The 22,952-nt window shown below is 41.9% G+C and overlaps 1 protein-coding gene across 1 annotated transcript in view; it reads right to left on the bottom strand.

Moving 5' to 3' along the window:
* Window positions 1-22,952, bottom strand: part of LOC135547875 (uncharacterized) — a 102,759-nt gene that overhangs the window by 41,473 nt on the left and 38,334 nt on the right. The window contains exon 3 of the mRNA XM_064977091.1: window positions 5,800-5,901. Coding sequence (XP_064833163.1) covers window positions 5,800-5,880 — 81 coding nt within the window. The 5' untranslated portion in view covers window positions 5,881-5,901. The remainder of the gene's footprint in view (window positions 1-5,799; window positions 5,902-22,952) is intronic.

Raw genomic sequence — 22,952 nt, 5'->3', positions numbered from 1 at the left:
GCAGAGCAAACAGAACCACAGTGAACTTCAATACATAGAACGGTAGGCCTGGTCCCAGATCTGTCTGTGCATTAGCTAACTCAGAACCACAGTTAACTGGATAGACTGGTAGCCTGGTCCCAGATCTGTTCATGCAATCAGAACGACAGTCAACTACATACACTGGTAGCCTGGTCCCAGATCTGTATGTGCATTAGCCCTCTTCTGGCAGGGCTTTCTACTTAGAAAACTGGTTTTGTGTTCCACTATCTCATCTCTAGCAGGCACACACACACATTATCAGATACTGTGAACTACATGAGAGTGGATAGACCACCAGCTTGATCTTTCCGCATGGCCTATGAAAGATGGACGTGTTATTTTGATGTGATGGTCTGGATGTGTACAATGCATCTCTTCAATCGTGTCGATCCCCTACCCCCACCTCTTTCTCCTTCTCCCACCCCATCCCCTCCTCTCATCTCCTTTTCCCCCTCAGCCTTTGGAGAGAAGGAAATGGGTCCTCCATCCCCCCTGTGTTGGTTTGGGGAGGAAGCATCTTAATCTCGGCTCCAAATGGGAAATAAATTAGCTTCTTCACACTTAACTAGCTCTCATTTGCATTTTGTTGCCTGCACTGACTGTGGCTTGGGAGCTCTCCCCTGTCACTAATCCTCTGGGCGGAAGGAGACAGTGGTAGAGTGGAGACAGGGAGGGGGATGGTGAGGCTCTGATTCAACCTGTCTACTTCCTTCTCTAGGATACTGCTTAGCTAGGATAAGGTTAAAGGGCAATTCTGGCACTTTTGTGACTCGTGTCAGGTAACTAGGCATATGTCGTGGCTCACTACATCACAGGAAAGCCATTTGAAAGAATTCTTTTTATTATTATCAAACTGCGTTTTTTGGCAGAAATGCCCTCTGGAACATGTGAACTTTCATGTGCCTTAATAACAAACTTGTCTGCCATTTGTTAAGCAACAGAAAAAGTGAGCAACCTTCCCGCGAGCTATGATTGCCAGAGATAATGAGTGGGCTGGACATGCCGAGAGATCAGTTCGGATTGGTCAGCAATATAGCACGCTTCTGTCTATTTGAGCTGGTCAGTATGTTTAGGTAATCCTGTCTAATGCATCTATTTTGAAAAAATATCACGTAGTAGAACTGCATAAGGGTTGCTCTCTACTTTCTGGAGGATCGAGTTTTGAAATAGACTGACGAGTTTCAGAAGAAAGTTATTTGTTTCTGGACTTTTTGAGCCTGTAATCGAACCCACAAATGCTGATGCTCCAGATACTCAACTAATCTAAAGGCCAGTTTGATTGCTTCTTTAATCAGAACAACAGTTGTCAGCTGTGCAAACTTAATTGCAAAAGGGTTTTCTGATGATCAATTAGCCTTTTAAAATTATAAACTTGGATTAGCTAACACAACGTGCCATTGGAACACAGGAGTAATGGTTGCTGATAATGGGCCTCTGTAAGCCTCTGTACGCCTATGCCGTTTGCAGCTACAATAGTCATTTACAATATTAATTATCTATTTTCTTTTAAAAACATGGACATTTCGAAGTGACCCCAAACTTTTAAACGGCAATGTGTGTATATATATATATATATATATATATATATATACAGTGCCTTGCGAAAGTATTCGGCCCCCTTGAACTTTGCGACCTTTTGCCACATTTCAGGCTTCAAACATAAAGATATAAAACTGTATTTTTTTGTGAAGAATCAATAACAAGTGGGACACAACCATGAAGTGGAACGACATTTATTGGATATTTCAAACTTTTTTAACAAATCAAAAACTGAAAAATTGGGCGTGCAAAACTATTCAGCCCCCTTAAGTTAATACTTTGTAGCTCCACCTTTTGCTGTGATTACAGCTGTAAGTCGCTTGGGGTATGTCTCTATCAGTTTTGCACATCGAGAGATTGAAATTGTTTCCCATTCCTCCTTGCAAAACAGCTCGAGCTCAGTGAGGTTGGATGGAGAGCATTTGTGAACAGCAGTTTTCAGTTCTTTCCACAGATTCTCGATTGGATTCAGGTCTGGACTTTGACTTGGCCATTCTAACACCTGGATATGTTTATTTTTGAACCATTCCATTGTAGATTTTGCTTTATGTTTTGGATCATTGTCTTGTTGGAAGACAAATCTCCGTCCCAGTCTCAGGTCTTTTGCAGACTCCATCAGGTTTTCTTCCAGAATGGTGCTGTATTTGGCTCCATCCCTCTTCCCATCAATTTTAACCATCTTCCCTGTCCCTGCTGAAGAAAAGCAGGCCCAAACCATGATGCTGCCACCACCATGTTTGACAATGGGTATGGTGTGTTCAGGGTGATGAGCTGTGTTGCTTTTACGCCAAATATAACGTTTTGCATTGTTGCCAAAAAGTTCAATTTTGGTTTCATCTGACCAGAGCACCTTCTTCCACATGTTTGGTGTGTCTCCCAGGTGGCTTGTGGCAAACTTTAAACGACACTTTTTATGGATATCTTTAAGAAATGGCTTTCTTCTTGCCACTCTTCCATAAAGGCCAGATTTGTGCAATATACGACTGATTGTTGTCCTATGGACAGAGTCTCCCACCTCAGCTGTAGATCTCTGCAGTTCATCCATAGTGATCATGGGCCTCTTGGCTGCATCTCTGATCAGTCTTCTCCTTGTATGAGCTGAAAGTTTAGAGGGACGGCCAGGTCTTGGTAGATTTTCAGTGGTCTGATACTCCTTCCATTTCAATATTATCGCTTGCACAGTGCTCCTTGGAATGTTTAAAGCTTGGGAAATCTTTTTGTATCCAAATCCGGCTTTAAACTTCTTCACAACAGTATATCTCGTACCTGCCTGGTGTGTTCCTTGTTCTTCATGATGCTCTCTGCGCTTTTAACGGACCTCTGAGACTATCACAGTGCAGGTGCATTTATACGGAGACTTGATTACACACAGGTGGATTGTATTTATCATAATTAGACATTTAGGTCAACATTGGATCATTCAGAGATCCTCACTGAACTTCTGGAGAGAGTTTTCTGCACTGAAAGTAAAGGGGCTGAATAATTTTGCACGCCCAATTTTTCAGTTTTTGATTTGTTAAAAACGTTTGAAATATCCAATAAATGTCGTTCCACTTCATGATTGTGTCCCACTTGTTGTTGATTCTTCACAAAAAAATACAGTTTTATATCTTTATGTTTGAAGCCTGAAATGTTGCAAAAGGTCGCAAAGTTCAAGGGGGCCGAATACTTTCGCAAGGCACTGTATATACAGTGGAGAGAACAAGTATTTTATACACTGCCGATTTTGCAGGTTTTCCTACTTACAAAGGATGTACAGGTCTGTCATTTTTTATCATAGGTACACTTCAACTGTGAGAGACGGAATCTAAAACAAAAATCTAGAAAATCACATTGTATGATTTTTAAGTAATTAATTTGCATTTTATTGCATGACATAAGTATTTGATACATCAGAAAAGCAGAACTTAATATTTGGTACAGAAACCTTTGTCTGCAATTACAGAGATCATACGTTTCCTGTAGTTCTTGATCAGGTTTGTACACACTGCAGCACGGATTTTGGCCCACTCCTCCATACAGACCTCGGGACTCTCGCTGGGCAATACGGACTTTCAGCTCCCTCCAAAGATTTTCTATTGGGTTCAGGTCTGGAGACTGGCTAGGCCACTCTGGCTGTGGCTGTGTGTTGCCCTGGCTGTGTATTTCGGGTCGTTGTCATGCTGGAAGGCCCAGCCACAACCTATCTTCAATGCTCTCACTGAGGTTGTTGGCCAAGATCTCGCGATACATGGCCCCATCCATTCTCCCCTCAATACGGTGCAGTCGTCCTGTCCCCTTTGCAGAAAAGCATCCCAAAAGAATGATGTTTCCACCTCCATGCTTCACGGTTGGGATGGTGTTCTTGGGGTTGTACTCATCCTTCTTCTTCCTCCAAACACGGCGACAAAAAGCTCTATTTTTTGTCTCATCAGACCACATGACCTTCTCCCATTCCTGCTCTGGATCATCCAGATGGTCATTGGCAAACTTCAGACGGGCCTGGACATGCGCTGGCTTGAGCAGGGGGACCTTGCGTGCGTTGCAGGATTTTAATCCATGGCGGCGTAGTGTGTTACTAATGGTTTTCTTTGAGACTGTGGTCCCATTGACCAGGTCCTGCCGTGTAGTTCTGGGCTGATCTCTCACCTTCCTCATGATCATTGATGCCCCACTAGGTGAGATCTTGCATGGAGCCCCAGACCGAGGTGATTGACCGTCATCTTGAACTTCTTCCATTTCTGAATAATTGCGCCAACAGTTGTTGCCTTCTCACCAAGCTGCTTGCCTATTGTCCTGTGGCCCATCCAAGCCTTGTGCAGGTCTACAATTTATCCCTGATGTCCTTACACAGCTCTCTGGTCTTGGCCATTGTGGAGAGTTTGGAGTCTGTTTGATTGAGTGTGTGGACAGGTGTCTTTTATACAGGCAACGAGTTCAAACAAGTGCAGTTAATACAGGTAATGAGTGGAGAACAGGAGGGCTCCTTAAAGAAAAACTAACAGGTCTGTGAGAGACGGAATTCTTACTGGTTGGTAAATGATCAAATACTTATGTCAATGCAATAAATTACTTAAAAATCATACAATGTGATTTTCTGGATTTTTGTTTTAGAGTCTGTCTCTCACAGTTGAAGTGTACCTATGATAAGAATTACAGACCTCTACATGCTTTGTAAGTAGGAAAACCTGCAAAATCGGCAGTGTATCAAATACTTGTTCTCCCCACTGTATATATATATATATATATATATATATATATATATATATATATATATATATATATATATATATATATATATATATATATATATATATATATATATAGTGGGGAGAACAAGTATTTGATACACTGCCGATATATATATATATATATATATATATATATATATATATATATATATATATATATATATATATGTGTGTATATATATAGGGGTTAGGATAATAAGGGTTAAGGTTAAGGGTTAAGGTCAGTAGTTAGTTGAAATGTAGTTGACAGCTATTGAACATCTACAAACCATCTACTTGGGTCTACATTCCCTTTTCTGGGCAACACATGTAACAGGTTAAGGTTAGGTAGATATTCCATAACAATTCTGCCGTTTCCAGCTACAATAGTCATTTACAACATTAACAATGTCTACACTGTATTTCTGATCAATGTGATGTTATTTTAATGGACAAAAAAATGTTCTTTTCTTTCAAAAACAAGGACATTTCTACGTGATCCCAAACTTTTGAATGGTAGTGTATGTGAAAATGGGGCGTTTCTATGAACTGTGATTAAAAAGATATGAGGAGTAAAAAAAAATGCCTTGGCAGCAGCTAAAAGGGATACCGAATAAATACAAAAATCTTACAGCATTTGAAAATCAATGTTTTGGAAATGTTTTAACTTAGAGTGATGTCATCGGGTATAATTATTTACTTTACATATTTCTTCTACAAAACTTTAAAAAGCAGCGTTTTCACACTGTTATTGTGTTGGAGATAATGACAATGGTGGATTTGACCTGTTGGCATAGGTTGACATTGAGGTAGGGTAAACTGCTCCTAGATCTGCAGTTAGGTCTAGCCTATACTTTTACAACAATGTTTGTTAGGAAGTGCATTTGACTTAAGACAAATAAAAAACTCTAGAATGTTTTCTGCAAGGAATTTTCAATTGATTATTTACATTCTAAACCATTTCCTTAATTGACTGAAATAAAAACAGGTTTGACCCCAACCCTGAGCTGACTACTAGTGATGTACTGACCTGTTGGCTCTCCTGGTACGATGGTGGAGGAACGCTCTGAGTGGCCATCATTGTTAGTGCTGGGGACACATGTTGCATCATGGGACAGATTCACATGGAGACCTGCAGGGGGACACAAACACACATAGTGTTAAGAGTACATTGTCGCCCCACGAGTGGCGCAGTGGTCTAAGGCTGTGCCACTAAAGATTCAGGGTTCGAGTCCAGACTCTGTCGCAGTCGGCCGCGACCGGGAAACCCATGTGGCGGCATACAATTGGCCCAGCGTCGTCTGGGTTAGGGGAGGGTTTGGCCGGCAGGGATGTCCTTGTCCCATCGCACACTAGTGACTCCTGTGGCGGGCCAGGCGCAGTGCACGCTGACACGGTCACCTGTTGTACGGTGTTTCCTCCGACACATTGGTGCGGCTGGCATCTGGGTTCAGTGGGCACTGTGTTAAGTAGCAGTGCGGCTTGGTTGGGTTGTGTTTCGGAGGACAAGACGGCTCTTGACCTCATCGATGAGACAAGACTGTAACTACCAATTGGATACCATGAAATTGGGGTGAAATAGGGGTAAAAAAAATGTAAATTAAATAAATGAGTACATTGTAATTTAAACATCAGGTTTTGGTCTCCTGAGTGGCGCAGCGGTTTAAGGTGCAGGAGGTGTCACCACAGTCCCTGGTTTGAATCCAGGCTGTATCACATCCGGCTGTGATTGGGAGTCCCAAATGGCGCACAATTGGCCCAGTGTCATTCGGGTTTGGCTGGGGTAGGCTGACATTGTAAATAAGAATTTGCTCTTAACTGACTTGCCTAGTATAAAAAATATATATTTATATATAAGAAGTGTCTACTTGCTGGTCCAGGGTCAGGCCCTGTATTCATAAAGCATCTCAGAGTAGGAGAGCTACAGTTATGCTTTGCAGACCATGATGAATAAGACGACATTGACAGGGGGGGACATGATACTAGATCAACACTCCTACTCTGGGAAGTGTTATGAACACCCAGGTATTTACCTAATCAGCTTTAGTGGGTGGTTATCCGTGCCACTTTAACGTTTACCATGCTTGGTGCGTTTCTATGTACACTGTTGAAAAGTATAAATACAACATGCAACAATTTCTAAGATTTTACTGAGGTACAGTTCATGTAAGGAAATCAGTCAATTGAAATAAATATATTAGGCCCTAATCTATGGATTTCACATGACTGGGAATACAGATATGCATCTGTTGGTCACAGATACTTTAAAAATCAATCAATCAAATGGTATTGTGCCAAATACAACAATACCTTACAGTGAAATACTTAATTACAAGCCTCTAACCAACAATGTAGTTAAAAAAAAATATGAAAAAGAATAAGAAATAAAAGGAACAAGTAATTAAAGAGCAGCAGTAAAGTCAATGTGCGGGAGCACCGGTTAGTCAAGGTAATTGAGGTAATATGTACATGTTGGCAGAGTTATTAATGTGACTATGCATAGATAATAACAGAGAGAAGCAGCAGCGTAAAAGAGGGAGTGGGGGGGGGGGGCAATGCAAATAGTCTGGGTAGCCATTTGATTAGATGTTCTGGAGTCTTATGGCTTGGGGGTAGAAGCTGTTTAGAAGCCTCTTGGACCTAGACTGGCACTCCGGTACTACTTGCCGTGCGGTAGCAGAGAGAACAGTCTATGACTTGGGTGGCTGGAGTCCTTGACAATTTTTAGGGCCTTCCTCTGACACCACCTGGTATAGAGGTCCTGGATGGCAGGAAGCTTGGCCCCAGTGATGTACTGGGCCGTTCACGCTACCCTCGGTAGTGCTTTGTGGTCAGAGGCCGAGCAGTTGCCATACCAGGCAGTGATGCAACCAGTCAGGATGCTCTCAATGGTGCAGCTGTAGAACCTTTTGAGGATCTGAGGACCTATGGCAAATCTATTCAGTCATCTGAGGGGGAATAGGTTTTGTCGTGCCCTCTTCACGACTGTCTTGGTGTGGTTGGACCATGTTAGTTTGTTTGTGATGTGGACACCAAGGAACTTGAAACTCTCAAACTGCTCCACTACAGCCCCTTAGATGAGAATGGGGGTGTGCTTGATCATCCTTTTCCTGTAGTCCATATCATCTCCTTTGTCTTGATCAGGTTGAGGGAGTGTGCGTGGATCAGAAAACCAGTATCTGGTGTGACAACCATTTGCCTTGTGCAGCGTGACACATCTCTTTCGCATACAGTTGATCCAGAAAATCATTAACTTGCTGTACAGTATGTAATATGCATCTTGTGTTGAGAATGAGTGCGCAGCAGTTGTCTGGTTTATGACTGCACCAGACAACCGCCAGGTGCTGCTATTCTCTCTCTCTCTCTCTCTCTCTCTCTCTCTCTCTCGTAAAATGCTAAACTACATAGCACTCTCGTAAAATGCTAAACTACATAGCACTCTCGTAAAATGCTAAACTACATAGCACCTCACAAAGTGAAAAAGCAATGCAAAAATGGACCTGCAATAGTACAGAACAGGTGACATTATAATAACACTTAACAAGATAACACACAATAAGGGATCAGTGCCCTTGTTTTCCTCATGTAGTGGATGGTAGGTTGTAGTTATGAAACTAAGCCAACCAGTGTCCAATTAAAGCTCCAGTCAGTGGACTAATTGCTATTGTCCAGAACTGGAGAAGTCCCGCAGGCTTGTGTACTGTACCTGATGGAGTTATAGGGTCTCTGGAGTTAACACACACACATGCGAGAAAACACATACACGTCTGCACACACACACACACACACACACACACACACACACACACACACACAAACACACACACACACACACACACACACACACACACACACACACACACACACACACACACACACACACACACACACACACACGATTCCCATGTAAGGCACAACATCAGTGAACCAGCATGTATAGTCATGAGCATGAAGGGCCCTTTGGATGGTAGGGTATGAATCACATTAATTGCTGGTGTGGTTATAGGAAGATTGGGAGCGGTACTGTGGAATAGATGATACAGTATTTGTCATGCTTACTAAGAAGTCTGAACTTGGCAGGTATAATTGTTAACAGCCAGAGAGGTCTAGGAGTTAAATCAGATTGAGATTGTGAGTCATACCAAAACACGGCTCGACACAGGGAGTCGCATTGGACTGAACCATTTCAACTCTATTTTACAGGCAGAAAGGGCACGAACAGGGCACAAACACCCATGCTTCCATGCAAATAACTGAGACATTGTAAAATGTACTATGATGTAGGATGTAGAATCTCAATTTGAGCCAGTTTGCCACAGTAGGAAGATAATCTTGCAGCAGCAGGAAATGTGAATTATTATGTGGATTATAATTACGCCTAATGGACGTTTTTGTAGGGGTGTGTCCTAAGGGAAAATCAAATAAATTACAAACTTCAGAAGCATTTTTAAACCAAAGATACACTACAAGTTTAAAATGTCCTGCATTACAGGAAAGATCTTCTGCAACAGGGTGGTCAAATTAAGATCCTACATCTGTATTTATACCCAGTCACCATTTCCATAAAGAATTCCCCTGCTCTACCCTGAATAGAAACAGTGTCTTTGAGTTTGAGGGGACACAAGGGCACAAGACAGCACAAGGACCCAGGAAGTCAGACAAGAGAGGAAGTGGTGCGGATGGCTTCTCATCTCTCCCCCAGACACAGACAAGGAGACACAGATGACGGGCACGCTCCACCAGTGAGCTCATCCCATCCTATCCTAGGACCCGGCCTGGCACCAACGTGTGTGGAAAAGTGCCCCGGGAGGCTCTAAAACACAACCACCAGTCAACTCAGCCAGCCCCCCAAATAACTCAACACAACATCTTGCTAATGATATTATTAACCCTCTATCGACACCTATGTCCACCAAATGGTTCGCAGCTCACCTCACATCTTCTAAGGTATTTTTGTACAACCAACCCCAGAATCGATCCTGGCTCTGAAATTGCACATTTTAGTTAATCTGATGAGCTCTGGTCCAAATCATACAAATTGAGGATGATGGGTGTGTGTGAGTGTGATTTGTGTACTGATTTCTCTTCCTGGCTTGTGTTCTCGTTCCAAGTGGTATCACCTAAAAGGTATGTCCCCTTTTATTGGTCCTCATTTTAATTGCAAATGCATGGTTGGTAATTAAATGGAAAATTACACAGTAGGAACATAATCTTGCAGCAGCAGGAAATGTGAATTATTATGTGGATTATAATGAGGGTAGCCTAGTGGTTAGAGCGTTGGGCCAGTAACCGAAAGATTGCTGGATCGAATCCCTAAGCTGACAAGGTAAAAAATCTGTCGTTCTGCCCCTGAACAAGCCAGTTATCCCACTGTTTCCCGGTACGCCGTCATTGTAAAATAAGAATTTGTTCTTAACTGACTTGCCTAGTTAAATAAAGGTTGAAATAAAAATGTTTAAAATAAATAAAAGATAAAGCAATTGCACAGTATTTTAAGTGATCTATCAAGTCTCCCATTCCTCAAGGAATGCAGTAGGCTACCTAACACAACCACATTACATGCACCCGTAAATACACACACACACACACACACTCTGGGGGACAACCAAGTGGTCAATTAACAAGACCTGTATTTTTATCAGGTCAAATATAACACCCAAATGGACAACAAAACATTCCTTGTAGAATGGTAGGGACACATTTTCCCCTTTCCCAAAACACCACTGGTCAGTACCAGTAAGTAATTCCACTTTAAGACCCTCACTGGACCAACTATGAGGAATATGGCTACACCATAAACCACTAAGTACGTGCCAGTTGTTTGAGGACCCAATGTAGGAAAGGTTATGTGTTTAATTAACAAAGAGCACACCACAAATATTTCCATTCTAAAGCATGCAATTGGCCTACATCATATTGACACAAAGACTGTCAGTGGCCTAACCACAGTTTGACACCATTACCCTTGGTATTGATAGAAAATCCATATCCGGTCACATTTGATGTGATTAAGTCCAAAACCATCCACACTTGACTTAATCACATCACATCTTACTGTACACCATCTCTAATCCAACCCTTTCAGGTCTGTGATTACTTAAAGGAAGGTAGGAAGGAACGAAAGAAGGATGCATTTCTGAGGTATTCGAAAAGGCCCATGTCTAACTATGAGGCAGGAACGTTAAGTTCGATCGATGAGCCTTAACAGGAGGCCTCCTGCTCCTTGAGAGCCCTGGCTAAGGAAAGGTAAAAGATGTCATCGATAATTCTTGACATGACCTCGGACAACAATCGTTAGCTCCTGGGTCCAGGCTATTGATGAGGCTGGCTGGGGAGGGGGAAAGCACTACAGTGTCAAAGCTGCTCATGTAGCTGGCTGGCTCTGAATTTCTCGGTTTCTGCAAACAGAAAACATTGTCACTCTCTCTCTTTCTCTATCGCGTTTTCTCTAACACTTGCACTCAAACACGTACACACACCACCACACACACATTCCTGTTCCTCTTTTGATAAGACTGAGTCAGATTTCTACCAAATATCAGCCGCGGTATTTAAACAATTAACTCCCCCACCAAAAACAAACAGCTAAATAAGAAGTGTTGGTTAAAAAATTGCCAGAATCTTTGAAGTGCAAAGACCTCTCCAGTGACATGTCTGACACACAGCGATTGGGCACTCGTGAACACAGCTCTGCTAGGTTTCCCAGCAAACAGAAAACAGGTGATGCCTGCAGTCAAGGGAATGTGGTCAGATGAGTGTTTACAGCACACACACTTCATCCGAATACTCTCACGAGTGGCTTTACACAAAAGTCGGGTAAGGAAACCATGTGTTTGAGGATGTTGCACAATCCTTTCTAAGCACACACATACTGACAAACTATCAACAGCATAACATAGGTTGACTTCAAGATCGATGCCACACATGCTGCACAATGCCTGACTTAGAGACTGATCCCCATTGGTTTTCTCAGTGTCCGATGTTAATTAAGAACATGTCTGAATGTGGCAGTTTAATATTGATTTTGTAGTTTTGAAGGAGAAAACCACTGAGAGACTACAACCCCAACATTTGCCTAAGCCAAAGGGCTGCCCTCCCCTTTCCATTTTCTCCATCCCGTTACCGAGTTTCCTGGTTACTCACATGACCTGGAAATGCAATGAATAACATTTGCTTCGGAGGTGACACGTAGTCCAAATATCATGCATCTTAATGCCCTAAGTCATAGCAATAACATAGATGAATATGGGTATCCAATAACTGCTCATTCTTAGAGGTAGATTTGCAATGCAAAAGGTAAGAGGAGAGGAGGCCTTGGTGGGTATTCAACATGTGAGAGAGAAGGGCTTGGCAGGAGGTAATAAGGTTGGGGAAGGGGTCATCACACACACTTTTGCACACACACGCATGCTCACACACTTACAAAATCGTACACATACACACGCACAGAAACACACATCCCTTCGGTATAACCAACGTCATGACATATAAGTGGGCACCACACACACATACCCCACACGGTACAGCCCGAGGTGGGTGGGCCTAACAGTGGTCCTCCGGCCTCATAGCCCCCGGGCTAGGAAGAGGCTCACATCACGGGGCCTAGCCTTCTTCAACCTCTCCTCCTTAGCATTCATCCTATTACCATTCGAAAGACACACACACACACACATCGACATTCACACACGCACACACTCATACACACACACACAAAATGTGGGGGTAATACCTAAGAAGCCCAATGTGGATGGTTTTGATGCTGTCGCTCGGTGAAGAACGATCATAGACATTGTTATAGACATAAGTTCAGCAGAGGTCACTGCACAGATACTGCTGAGGGAGAGACAGATTTTTGCAGATTGTTGCAGATTGTTGCAGATTGATTTGTTTTGTCTTCACCCCCGATGGTGAAATTGTATTGATGAATCCAGCAAAGAACTGTAGAAGTTAATTAACTCATGCTTGACAAGTTTGCATAGTGCAATAATGTCCATTGAATTTTGGGTAACACTATCTATGAACCACCTGTTTATAATGCCACATAGTGCAAAATATACTACAAAAAGCACTGAAACTGGAAACACTTATCTCCCTCACTAGCTTTAAGCACCAACTGTCAGAGCAGCTCACAGATTACTGCACCTGTACATAGCCCACCTATATTTTAGCCCAAACAACTACCTCTTTCCCTACTGTATTTTATTTATTTAGTTATTTTGTTCCTTTGCACCCCATTATTTTTATTTCTACTTTGCACATTCTTCCATTGCAAATCTACCATTCCAGTGTTTTACTTGCTTATATTGTATTTACTTTGCCACCATGGCCTTTTTTTGCCTTTACCTCCCTTATCTCACCTCATTTGCTCACATCGTATATAGACTTGTTTATACTGTATTATTGACTGTATGTTTGTTTTACTCCATGTGTAACTCTGTGTCGTTGTATGTGTCGAACTGCTTTGCTTTATCTTGGCCAGGTCGCAATTGCAAATGAGAACTTGTTCTCAACTTGCCTACCTGGTTAAATAAAGGTGAAATAAATAAAAAAAATATATATAAGGCTTCTTATAAGCGTTCATAATAGCTCACAGCTCATTTTAACAGTTTTTATGAATGCATTAAGGCTATAGATGCATCATTCATGCATCAAACAAAAAGCATTGTGCATTATAAAGACGAATAGGTCCTTATAAGACCCTATATGAATGTATGAGTGCATATAATGCAGTTATAAGTCAAAATGACCTTGAATGTTAAATGCTACTTCCTAGTGACATAGTTCTTTAGTAGATTTTGTGATAGTGTCCTTCATACATTTAAATGTGCCACATAAACATAAAAAACACCCTACCATTTCCCAAGAGTATTTTCCGTCCATATACAACAGCATCAGTCGCCCAATCTGACTCCAATTCTTGTTTTCTTTGTATTTATGCAAATGATTGTTTGGATATTACAGATTCAGATGTGATTGCATTCTGTCCTGCTTTTTAAAATTAGATTAAAGATTCGACTATGGATGTTGATGAGACTACTACAGTGTGGTGAAATTTGTGTAATTCCCTAAAGGCGAATGGTTCGCATGCAAATAACCTTATTAGCATATCTAAAAGCTCTTATTATAATTAGGTTGGTTTTTTTCTAAATAGGGTATACGTGACCCTGGGATGAAAAGGACAGGAATATACATGTTTCACACAAAATTGCAAAACCTAAAAACTGTATAAACTGGATAAAATCTGGATAAAGTGCAGACGCGTTCAACAGGGTAAATAATTCACGAACGTTAGCTAACATTAATAATAATAATTTATTGGATTTATATAGCGCCTTTCCACCTACAGTAGGTGCTCAAAGTGCTTTACATAGTCTGAGGTGAAACACACCTCTTCCAACACCAATATGTAACACTCACTTGGGTGATGCACGACAGCCATTTTTTTGTGCCAAAAAGCTCACCACACACCAGCTATCATGGTGGAGAGGTCAGGAGTTATATATGCTTATTAAGAATGAGAGGGTGATTAGGTGGCCATGATGGAATGGGGCCAGGTGTGAAATTTAGCAATGACACCGGGTTTAACACCCATACTCTTACGATAAGTGCCATGGGATTTTGTATGACCACAGAGAGTCAGGACACCCATATAACATCCCATCCGTAAGAAGGTACCCTACGCAGGGCAATTTCCCTTTCACTGCCCTGGGGCATTGGGATCTCCTTAGACCAGAGGAATGAGTTCCCCCTACTGGCAAGAACACGTCTGCCATGATAACCCTCAACACTGGGGCCCATCAGGTCTGTGTACTTAGTCACCTCCTGGACTCCCTGTTCACCCACGACTACGTGGCCAAACACAACTCCAACACCATCATTAAGTTTGCTGACAACACAACAGTGGTAGGCCTGATAACCGACAACGTTGAGACAGTGTGGTGCCAAGACAACAACAAATCCCTCAATGTGAGCAAGACAAAGGAGGTGATCGTGGACTATGGGAAAAGGCTGGTCGAACAAGCCCCCATTAACATTGACGGGACTGTAGTGGAGCGGGTCAAGAGTTTCAAGTTCCTTGGTGTCCACATCACCAACGAACTATCATGGTCTAAACACACCAAGACAGTCGAGAAGAGGGCACGACAAAACCTATTCCCCCTCAGAAGACTGAATAGATTTGCCATAGGTCCCCAGATCCTCAAAGAAGTTCAACAGCTGCATCATCGAGATCATCCTGACCGGTTGCATCACTGCCTGGTATGGCAACTGCTCAGCATCTGACCGAAAAACGCTACAGAGGGTAGTGGGACGGCCCAGTACATCACTGGGGCCAAGCTTCCTGTCATCCAGGATCGATATACTAGGCAGTGTCAGAGGAAAGCCCAAAAAAGACGGTTTTCTCTGCTACCGCATGGCCAGCGTTACAGGAGCTCCAAGTCTAGGACCAAAAGGCTCCTTAACAGCTTCTACCCCCAAGCCATAAGACTGCTGAACAATTAATCAAATGGCCACTATTTACATTGACCCCCCCATTTATTTGTTTTGTACACTGCTGCTACTCGCTGTTTATTATCTATGCATTGCCACTTCACCCCTACCTACATGTACAGATTTCATCGACTAACCTGTACCACCGCACATTGACTCGGCACCGGTACCCCCTGTATATAGCCTTGTTATTGTAATTTTATTATTTTATTATTTTTTACTTTAGTTTATTTTGGTAAATATTTTCTGAACTCTTTCTTGAACTGCACTGTTGGTTAACCTCTTGAGTGTAGGGGGAAGTATTTTGATGTTTGGATGAAAAACGTACCCAAATGAAACTGCCTTTCTCAGGCCCAGAATCTAGAATATGTATATAATTGTCAGATTAGGATAGAAAACACTCTAAAGTTTCCAAAACTGTCAAAATATTGTCTGTGAGTATAACAGAACTGATATTGCAGGCGAAAACCTGAGGAAAATCCAACCAGGAAGGGCTGTTTTTCCTGAAACCTTTCTGTTCCATTGCATGCCTTCCCTCCATTTAAAGGGATATCAACCAGTTTCCTTTCTCTATGGCTTCCACATGGTGTGAACAGTCTTTAGACATAGTTTCAGGCTTTTATTCTGAAAAATGAGTGAGAAGGATCACATCAGTGGATGACTGGGTGCCAGCAGAGTTTTGCATACGCAACAGCTTGGAGCAGACATTTTCTCTCTCTCTCCTATTGAAAAAGCTACGGTCCGGTTGAAAAATGATCGATTATTTATTGTAAAAACAACCTGAGGATTGATTATAAAAAACGTTTGATATGTTTCTACAAACTTTACGGATACTATTTGGAATTTTCGTCTGCCCCGTCGTGACCGCTTGAGTATGTGGATTTCTGAACAAAACGTGCCAACCAAATGGAGGTATTTTGGATATAAAACAAATCTTTATGGAACAAAAGGAACATTTATTGTGTAACTGGGAGTCTCGTGAGTGCAAACATCCGAAGATCATCAAAGGTAAGCGATTCATTTTATTGCTTTTCTGACTTTCGTTACCAACCTACTTTGCTGCTAGCTGTTTGTAATGTTTTGTCTGCTGAGAGAGCTTTTTTGACATCTGACACGCCAAGTGGATTAACAACAAGCTAAGCTGTGTTTTGCTATATTGCACTTGTGATTTAATGAAAATTAAATATTTTTAGTAGTTTAATTTGAATTTGGCGCTCTGCAATTCAGCGGATGTTGACGAAAATGATCCCGCTAAACGGGATGGGTGCGCCAAGAACGGCTTGTAAGTAAGCATTTCACGCTAAGGTCTACACGTGTTGTATTCGGAGCATGTGAAGCATGTTTTAATTAAACACCACTTCCAGCAGCATCTGGTCTCCCAGGTCTATTTGTTTCTTCAGTGAAAAAGCTTATAGGGAAAATATAATATAATATTGGAATATCTAGCAGGTGAACTATGGTATAAGAATAATTTAATTCCAGAGCTCTGTTGATGACACCAATCAAAATAGGCAGATTATTTCAGAGTAGATTGCCATTTTCAATCAAACTTCCTGTGCACCGAAAGACATTCGTGCATTAGCCAGCCTAATAAAGACCATCTAAATGGTGTTCTTTGTGTATTGACATTATTTTCCAGGTGAATCCTTTCTGTTTTGAAACATTTAGGCATGTTTTTTCCTCTCTCCCTTCCTCCCTTATAGACTTTCAAATCCAGTCAAACAGCACTTTGAGGGACTTCCATTTGGAGATCTTCAGTGCATCCTCCTACACACCACATAGCTTTCATACTGTGAGTTGTGCTAAGCCGGCTCTGAATGTACCAGCATCTTGATGTTATTAGCCCGATGCAGGGCCGAGCAGGCAGCGTGTCCCGCGGTTGACACACAGCAGTCGCATTTCCTCCCTAAGCTGATAAATATCGGAATATTTAAGGCTGAAAAAAATTCTGCCTGAAATTGGAACTCCTGAGCTCAGCGAGAGGAGCGTAATCTTCAAAAGTTTGCTGTCTTCAAATCATTTCCGCGGCCCTCTCTCTCTTCTTCTTCTACTCTCATGTTCACAGGCGATACGCCGGTTGTAACATTGTGTGGCTTATCTGCTATTGCATCTGCAAGGCCATTTTAAAATGGATACCTCCTTATCGGTGGACGTGTGAGTGAGCGAGGCCACAACTTCATGTGGTGGTGGTTGTGGTACATGACAAATACTGTAACTGAGTGACATGGACGTTGTGGGCCCTACCTCACAAGCCTGTCCTGCTGTTCAAGCTTCGGTGTCATTTTTACATTTTTTTAAATAATATGGGCCCTATTTCTATTACATCATATTGGATGACTGTCATTCATATTCCATTCCCCAGCTCAATATAACATCCATAGGTTCAGCCTACTAGATGATACTCAAATTTTCCCTTTACCCATCATGAGGTTGCTACAATCTAGCCTACAAATAAAAGTTTACAACGTAGGTGCACAGGTCAAGAGAAATTAAAGTAATGAAGGTGACAGACAGTGACACATTCAATACCGCCTTGTACACTCTTGCCTGAATCTAGATGATCTCGGGTGTAATCATTAGTCCAACAGTTGCAAACAAGTTTCCATTGGACAAATTCAGGTATGTGTATCCCCGTTTCGTTTCGTTTGCTTCTTTAAAGAAAAGTTTTTCAACAGAATCAAAACACTCCTGATCACACGCAAACACAGAACTAGCAGCCACATAAACCACATGATCACTTTTCTCATTGTATATATAATTCCTTCTTGCATATATACTCTCACCTCCTCTCACCTTTTCCCTTCACTTGTGGACTTCAGTGCACAATACAACAGCTGTCTGTGACCAGGCAAAAAAAACTTTCCAAGCCAAACTTTCATACCATAACCGCTAACCACAGCCTACATCATTGTCACCATATTAAGGTCATCGTCAACATATAGTAGCTACTAGAACTAACACGCTAGTAAACCCGATACAATCATGCAGTACAGTATACAGCAAGCAGTTTAGCAGTTACACTGGCGGGCGTCGGTGGCAATAACTGAATAAAGCCAAAAGCTTACCTTGACATAGCATCCCTCTCTGTTTTAACTGGGTATTTGAGTAGGCTAAACTAGTTAGCTAAGTAAGTGAAAGTGAAAGTAAAAGATACAAATGCTACGAAATATAGTTAGCTCTCTCTCTGTCTTCGATTTTTTGTCAACTACTCACCACATGTTATGCACTGCAGTGCTAGCTGTAGCTTATGCTTTCAGTACAAGATTAATTCTCTGACCTTTTGATTGGGTGGACAACTTGTCAGTTCAAGCTGCAAGAGCTCTGATAGTTTGGAGGAAGTCCTCTGGAAGTTGTCATAACTACTGTGTAAGTTTATGGAAGGGGTCTCCTAGGTTTTTTAATGTTTCACTTTTTTATTCACGATAAAAATGGCTATTTTCCCAACACCTAAGCTTATCCACTGGCTTAAAAAAATATCAGTCTGGATCTTAAGCACAATTCATAACATATTGTACAGTATGAATTGGAATTTGTAACATATTATGAAATATATTTTTTTGCAATAACATATTGTACAAAATGGATGATGTAGTACACAATTGTGCACAATTTTCTGGGACCTGTTTTGCCTTGAGCAGTACTTTCAAAACTCCTGGCGGAAATCATACAAAATCTCTGGAACATTACTTTAAGGGGAGTGTCACGGCCGTTGAAAGAAGAGGACCAAGGCACAGCGTGGTGAGTGTACATTCTCCTTTTATTACAAAAAGACGCCGAACAAAACAATAAACACTACCATCCAAACCGTGACGCTAAAGGCTATGTGCCATAAACAAAGTCAACTTCCCACCCAGAAAGGAGGGAAAGGGCTACCTAAGTATGGTTCCCAATCAGAGACAACGATAGACATTTGTCCCTGATTGAGAACCATACCCGGCCAAAACATAGAAACACAAAATCATAGAAAACGAAACATAGATTGCCCACCCCAAATCACACCCTGACCAAACCAAATAGAGACATTAAAAGGCTCTCTGACAGGGAGCATGACTCTGTGTTCCGTGCCCTTAGTTCAACTTCAAACACCTTTAGACAACAGCTTTTAGAGTGAATATTAGGTATACAACACCTAACATTGACACCGAGGGTAAATCAAGAGTTTGCAAGGTTGACATGAGTTAAATGAACGGCAAGTGCCATGCCATGCCCTGCTTGGTGCCACCGGAGGGTTAGGGCACATTGTGTAGAGGTATTTGCAGGCATGTGGCAGTAGAGGGGAAGATTAAGAGCACCTAGTCATCTACATGCAGAGGATTCCATCTCTCTATCCTCCTTCCATCCCTCCCCCTATAAAGGACAAGCGAAGGGGAATATTTGAGAAGAGCGGCGGGGGCTAATGAGTGGGGGGATTATCAGGTGTGGGGATGTAGAGGAGGTAGAATGGTTGGGATGCGCAGCTTTGATTGTCAGCAGATTCCAGGTGGAGAGGGTTTGAGGCCCCCTCGTCAGGGTCTGGATGAGCCACCGAGGGGGGTCAGACTATTATAGCAGGTGGAGGAACCAGGGCAAGGTGGATGACATGTGTAGAGGCGGTAGGGAGAAAGACCTTCACCCCATAAGGGTGTTCGTAGGCAATGTGTGGTTGGACCCATGAGGAAACCGAAGGGTAACCAATGCTTGGTTGAGCTTAATGAGAGAGTGGTCCACAAAGTCTTAAAACTGTCTGAAAGATAGCTAGGCTACTGAATATGCTAGCTAATTGAGATCCAGTTCATGCATGCTCCCTTCAAAAGGATTGAAAAGTGAATAACTATTATCCCTATATACAGTTTCATTCCTTGCAACAATGAACCACTCCCCTCATTTTCTCTCTTAATCCAGATGTATTTCTCCTGTAAAATGGAAATCTGATAACTGTCCCCAAGTATTCCCAAGGGCCTGGTAATTATGATATCGCTTGCTGATACAAACAAAAAAACACACAATTCAAATGATCACAGTGGGTATGCCATAAAGTTGAAGAAAAACAGTGTCAGGGGCACTTGGAGAGCATGGAGAGCCGTCTAGAACACAAACCAGGCAATGGGGAAGAAAGAGACAATAAAAACTAGGCCATTTCTCTGAAATGAGAGGGGCGAATAATGAGGGAGACGCTGGTGTTTGCTGCTCTTGGCACCGACAGCTGATGTTTGTCTTTGTGTCGGGGAAGGAGCCCAGCCGAATGGAATCCTTGGAAACACCAAACAATCCAATATTACATTTCCTCTCTCAAATGCCACAGGGAGCGGAGGGGAGCATGTGTGGGGTGATGAGGGAGAGAGGGGGAGTGAGAAAGCCAGAACTAGAGAAAAAGAGAGAAAGGGAGTGTGAGAAAGGAAGAGACACAAGTAGATTAAGAACGAGAGAGAAGGTAAGAGATGAAAGGAGCCAGATGGAGATATATATAGAGAGAGGAGAGAACAGCCAACACCAGAGAGAACAGAGATATTGGGGACTCAGTATTACCAATGCTGTTTTAAAATGGGAAAAAATAGAAAATGCACATTAGAACTGAATAGGCAAGTTGCTGCAGGTGCATCAACAAGTTCCTTTGGTATTTTAAGTAGAAATTGTCCACAAATGTAGCATTTTAAAAGCCTGATATATTAAATAAAGTTCCCTTTAATATAGACCACATGGAAAAATCAACCCCAGCCAAAAGGACATCTGGAGTGCATTAGAGCTCTGAGGACATTGGATCTCCCCCGAGCGGCAAGGCTGGATGGGTGGCCCACTGCAGACCCATTTTAGCAACAGGCCCGACCCTTTGTGATTGATAGGGGGCCTGCCTGGAGGAGTCCCCGCACACTTACCACTCACACACACTGCACATGCCACACACTGCACACACTAAACACTCAAGTACAACATACCTCATACGCCACATTATATGTCGTAGGGTTCATACATGTAGGGTAAATGTAGTATTATATTTATCACTCACATAAGTGAACACTGCAAATGTCAGAAAGTGTGAAGTTAATACTCATGGGCACTTTGAACACAGTTAACACTTTTAGAGTGTTGCACATATCACTCATTGCTCGATTCCCGAACTCTCAAAACTCATGCATGCACTACAACACAAATAACTTGAAAGAATTTGACAGTATTATTATAAAAATGATTTGACAGATTCTTCACAAAGTTGCTACACTTCATTTTGTAGTCTTAATCTAAATTTTACCGCACATAGAGACATTTTCTGTTTACAAGCAAACATCCCGTTTAAGTGATGAACGCGTATCCTCACATCAAAAGCCCTGTAGCAGTATAGCTATACACTGATGTTGGGAACTTGACAAACTTAACAATGAGTGAATGAGGACCATGAAAACACACAAGACTGATGGGTATAGCTATGCTCAATAAGCATATTATTCTAGCTCTATTGGTGATATTTTACCTTGCCTTGCTATCTTGTCCAGCTAACCAATCCTCCGATGACAGCTGCCATGTTGTAGGCGCTAACCATCTGACTACGTATTTGTTAACTTGCAGCCCTTGCAGAAAAAAACATGCATTTCACGTGAACACATGGGAAGTGTTCCAAAAAAACATGTTTCCATGTGATCACATGATCTTATGTGAAAATGTGATCACATGATCTTATGTGAAAATGTGATCACATGAGAAGTGTTCCAAAAACAGATGTATTCACCTGATTTCAGATTGATTGATTTAACGTGAAAACAGGTGAAATTCACATTAAATGAATTTTCCGCATGTGAAATAATGTGGGTTTTTTTCTGTAAGGGAGGAGCTGCATCTGAAGTTGTATTCAATCCAATGTAAACAAGCTCCTTTCTGATGTCTTTTAACAACGAGGCCAAGAAATGGGCCTATACTCTTGACTAGAACTTGGGGGGGGGGATCATCATTCTCTCCATATGGAAGCAATGTGAATTTATGTTGAGAAACAACATACATCTGCTTCACTTCCAGATCATCAAAGCATTGCTTAAAGCATCATTTATGTTAGTTATTCTTAAGCTATTTTTAATATACTGTGTATATGTCTTTCCTATACGTTTTCAGTATTCTTGACAGTGAGAAAATAATAATTTTTTCAAAAAGTTCAAAAGAATCCCCTCATTTCATAGAAATTGCCATCACTTGATTTGCCATTTCAAATCAATTGCAGCATCGGCCCAATTCACAGGAACCTCTCAGTGGCGTGCCACACACCACACAGACGAGGTTGATCCATATTTCACGTTTGAATATAAGATGGAAACGAAAGATCAGCCTCCATGCCAGAAGATGGGGGGAGAGTCAGACCGAGACAGCCCGAAAAGAAAGGGAAGAAACAGGCGACATTTAGAGTAAATGGCATCCAAAACCCTCTCCAATTATCTTTGCCAGCCACGCCAGCGAGACTGACTTAATTAAAATGACTTGAGAGGGAGGGGAGCGAAAGGAGCCGCCAGTGATTGAGGGAGCAAGGCGGGTATGTATCAGCGGCGAGCACAAAGCTTGGGCGTCGGGCGACTGCCGACCACACTCCCTTTTCAATTCTGACATCAAAAGAAAATAAAGAAATCATAATAAAAAAGAGAGTCCTTGCCGTTTGGAGCCATGTAATTGCACTATTCAAATCCAATGTTTTTATCATCGTTCAGATATTCTATAGAAGAAATGTATTTATACACAAAA

Source organism: Oncorhynchus masou, chromosome 11 (genome assembly GCF_036934945.1).
Source record: "Oncorhynchus masou masou isolate Uvic2021 chromosome 11, UVic_Omas_1.1, whole genome shotgun sequence".
Lineage (NCBI taxonomy): Eukaryota > Metazoa > Chordata > Actinopteri > Salmoniformes > Salmonidae > Oncorhynchus > Oncorhynchus masou.
This window is presented reverse-complemented; position numbering and strand designations above follow the sequence as displayed.